This window comes from Condylura cristata, unplaced genomic scaffold, assembly GCF_000260355.1.
Source record: "Condylura cristata isolate star-nosed mole 26May11 unplaced genomic scaffold, ConCri1.0 scaffold00004, whole genome shotgun sequence".
Lineage (NCBI taxonomy): Eukaryota > Metazoa > Chordata > Mammalia > Eulipotyphla > Talpidae > Condylura > Condylura cristata.
The window spans coordinates 1,160,345-1,162,109 of record NW_004567105.1 but is presented as its reverse complement, the minus strand read 5'-3'; the positions used below and the strand labels follow the sequence as shown (position 1 = coordinate 1,162,109).

Genomic DNA, 1,765 nt, shown 5'->3' with positions numbered 1-1,765 from the left:
GATGGTGCTGGCTGGGCCCTCCCCTGGGGCATGCTGGAGAATCATGGGCCAGGGATGGTGCTGGCTGGGCCCTCCCCTGAGTATGCTGGGAGTATCACTGGCTAGTGATGGTGCTGGCTGGGACCTCCCCTGGGGCATACTGGGAGTATCACGGGCCTTGATGTGCTGCCTGGGCGGGCCCTCCCATGGGGCATGCTGGGAGTATCAGGGGGCCATGATGGTGCTAGCTGGGCCTTCCCCTGGGGCATGCTGGGAGTATCACTGGCTAGTGATGGTGCTGACTGGAACCTCCCCTGGGGCATGCTGGGAGTTATCACGAGCCTTGACATGCTGGCTGGGCCCGCCCCTGAGCATGCTCAGAGTATCACGGGCCGTGATGTGCTGCCTGGGCCCTCCCATGGGGCATGCTGGGAGTATCACTGGCTAGTGATGGTGCTGGCTGGGACCTCCCCTGAGCATGCTGGGAGTATCACGGGCCTTGACGTGCTGGCTGGGCCCTCCCTTGAGCATGCTGGGAGTATCAGGGGGCCATGATGGTGCTAGCTGGGCCTTCCCCGGGGGCATGCTGGGAGTATCACTGGCTAGTGATGGTGCTGGCTGGGACCTCCCCTGGGGCATACTGGGAGTATCACGGGCCTTGACGTGCTGGCTGGGCCCTCCCCTGAGCATGCTGGGAGTATCAGGGGGCCATGATGGTGCTAGCTGGGCCTTCCCCGGGGGCATGCTGGGAGTGGGCTCTCTTCCCTGGAGAGGAAGGACCCATCTAGGAGGCACTGGCTGCAGATGGCCGGGGGCAGAGAGGGGTGGTGGGAGATACCCCCACTCCCACACACCATCCTCACTCCCACAGGGGTCAGCCCAAGGATGACCCCACAACGGCCTTTGGCACCAGGGGACCTGATTCTGTGCTCAGAACCACACCCCGGGTGGGACAGGGGGGCGCCTGGGCTCGGGGCCATGCGTGACCCCGCCTGCGTGTCTCCCCAGCGCTGTGCTGTGGGCACACACTCCACCGGCCTGTCTCCTGCCACAGGTCACAGCCTGCAGGCCAGTCCTCAGGCCCACGGCACTGGAGGAGCGCGCCTGTGGCCAGGCCGGCCTCCGTCCAGGCTGGGCGCCAAGAGTCCCTGAGGACCCTGCTCCCCAGAGGCCAGACCCGTGAGCTTACCTCGGGCCGTGAGGACCAGCGGGGTGTTGAGATAGTTGGGGGCCAGCCGCTTCCTCTGCAGGGCAGGAGACAAGGCACCGGTGAGCCCCCCCCGGCCCACTGCCCCGGGCTGCGCCCCGTGAACAGGCCCCGAGACTCTGCCCCACTGGACACCCTCCAGCAGGGGCAGGACACGGCAGAGGTGCAGGGGTGGGGTGGGGGCCGGGCTCCCCGCACCCGGAGGCCCCTGAGGGCTGCGCTGCTCACTGTCCCATCGGGGCCTCCTGCACCTCCACAGCGCTGTGGCGTCCGGCGGGACATGGGGTGTTACGGCAGGCTCCTCACCCCGCGTCTGGACCTGCAGGGCCGGGCACCGCCTGGGCTCCGCTCCGCGTCCTGGCGCTGGAGACAGCTCGGCTCTGGGGCCTCCGGCCGCCTGTGGCGACTCGGGGAGAAGAGCCGCAGGGCGGGCGCTCACCTCTGCCTCCAGGGGGCCGCTGTAGGCGGGGTTGGCTGTGCTTCTTCTCTTGCGCTCCTGGCGCTTGCTCTGGATCTCTGGAACGGCAGATGCGGCCATCACCGGAGGCCCCCCCGGCGCGGCTGCTCCGCCCAGCGGCC

At 68.4% G+C, this 1,765-nt stretch overlaps 1 protein-coding gene across 1 annotated transcript in view; it reads right to left on the bottom strand.

The window, feature by feature from the left end:
* Window positions 1-1,765, bottom strand: part of PHF21B (PHD finger protein 21B) — a 7,916-nt gene that overhangs the window by 4,879 nt on the left and 1,272 nt on the right. Inside the window, exons 2-3 of the mRNA XM_012735044.1 lie at window positions 1,626-1,704; window positions 1,169-1,223 (exon numbers count right to left, since the gene is read on the bottom strand). Of these exons, the coding sequence (XP_012590498.1) occupies window positions 1,169-1,223; window positions 1,626-1,704 (134 nt within the window). The remainder of the gene's footprint in view (window positions 1-1,168; window positions 1,224-1,625; window positions 1,705-1,765) is intronic.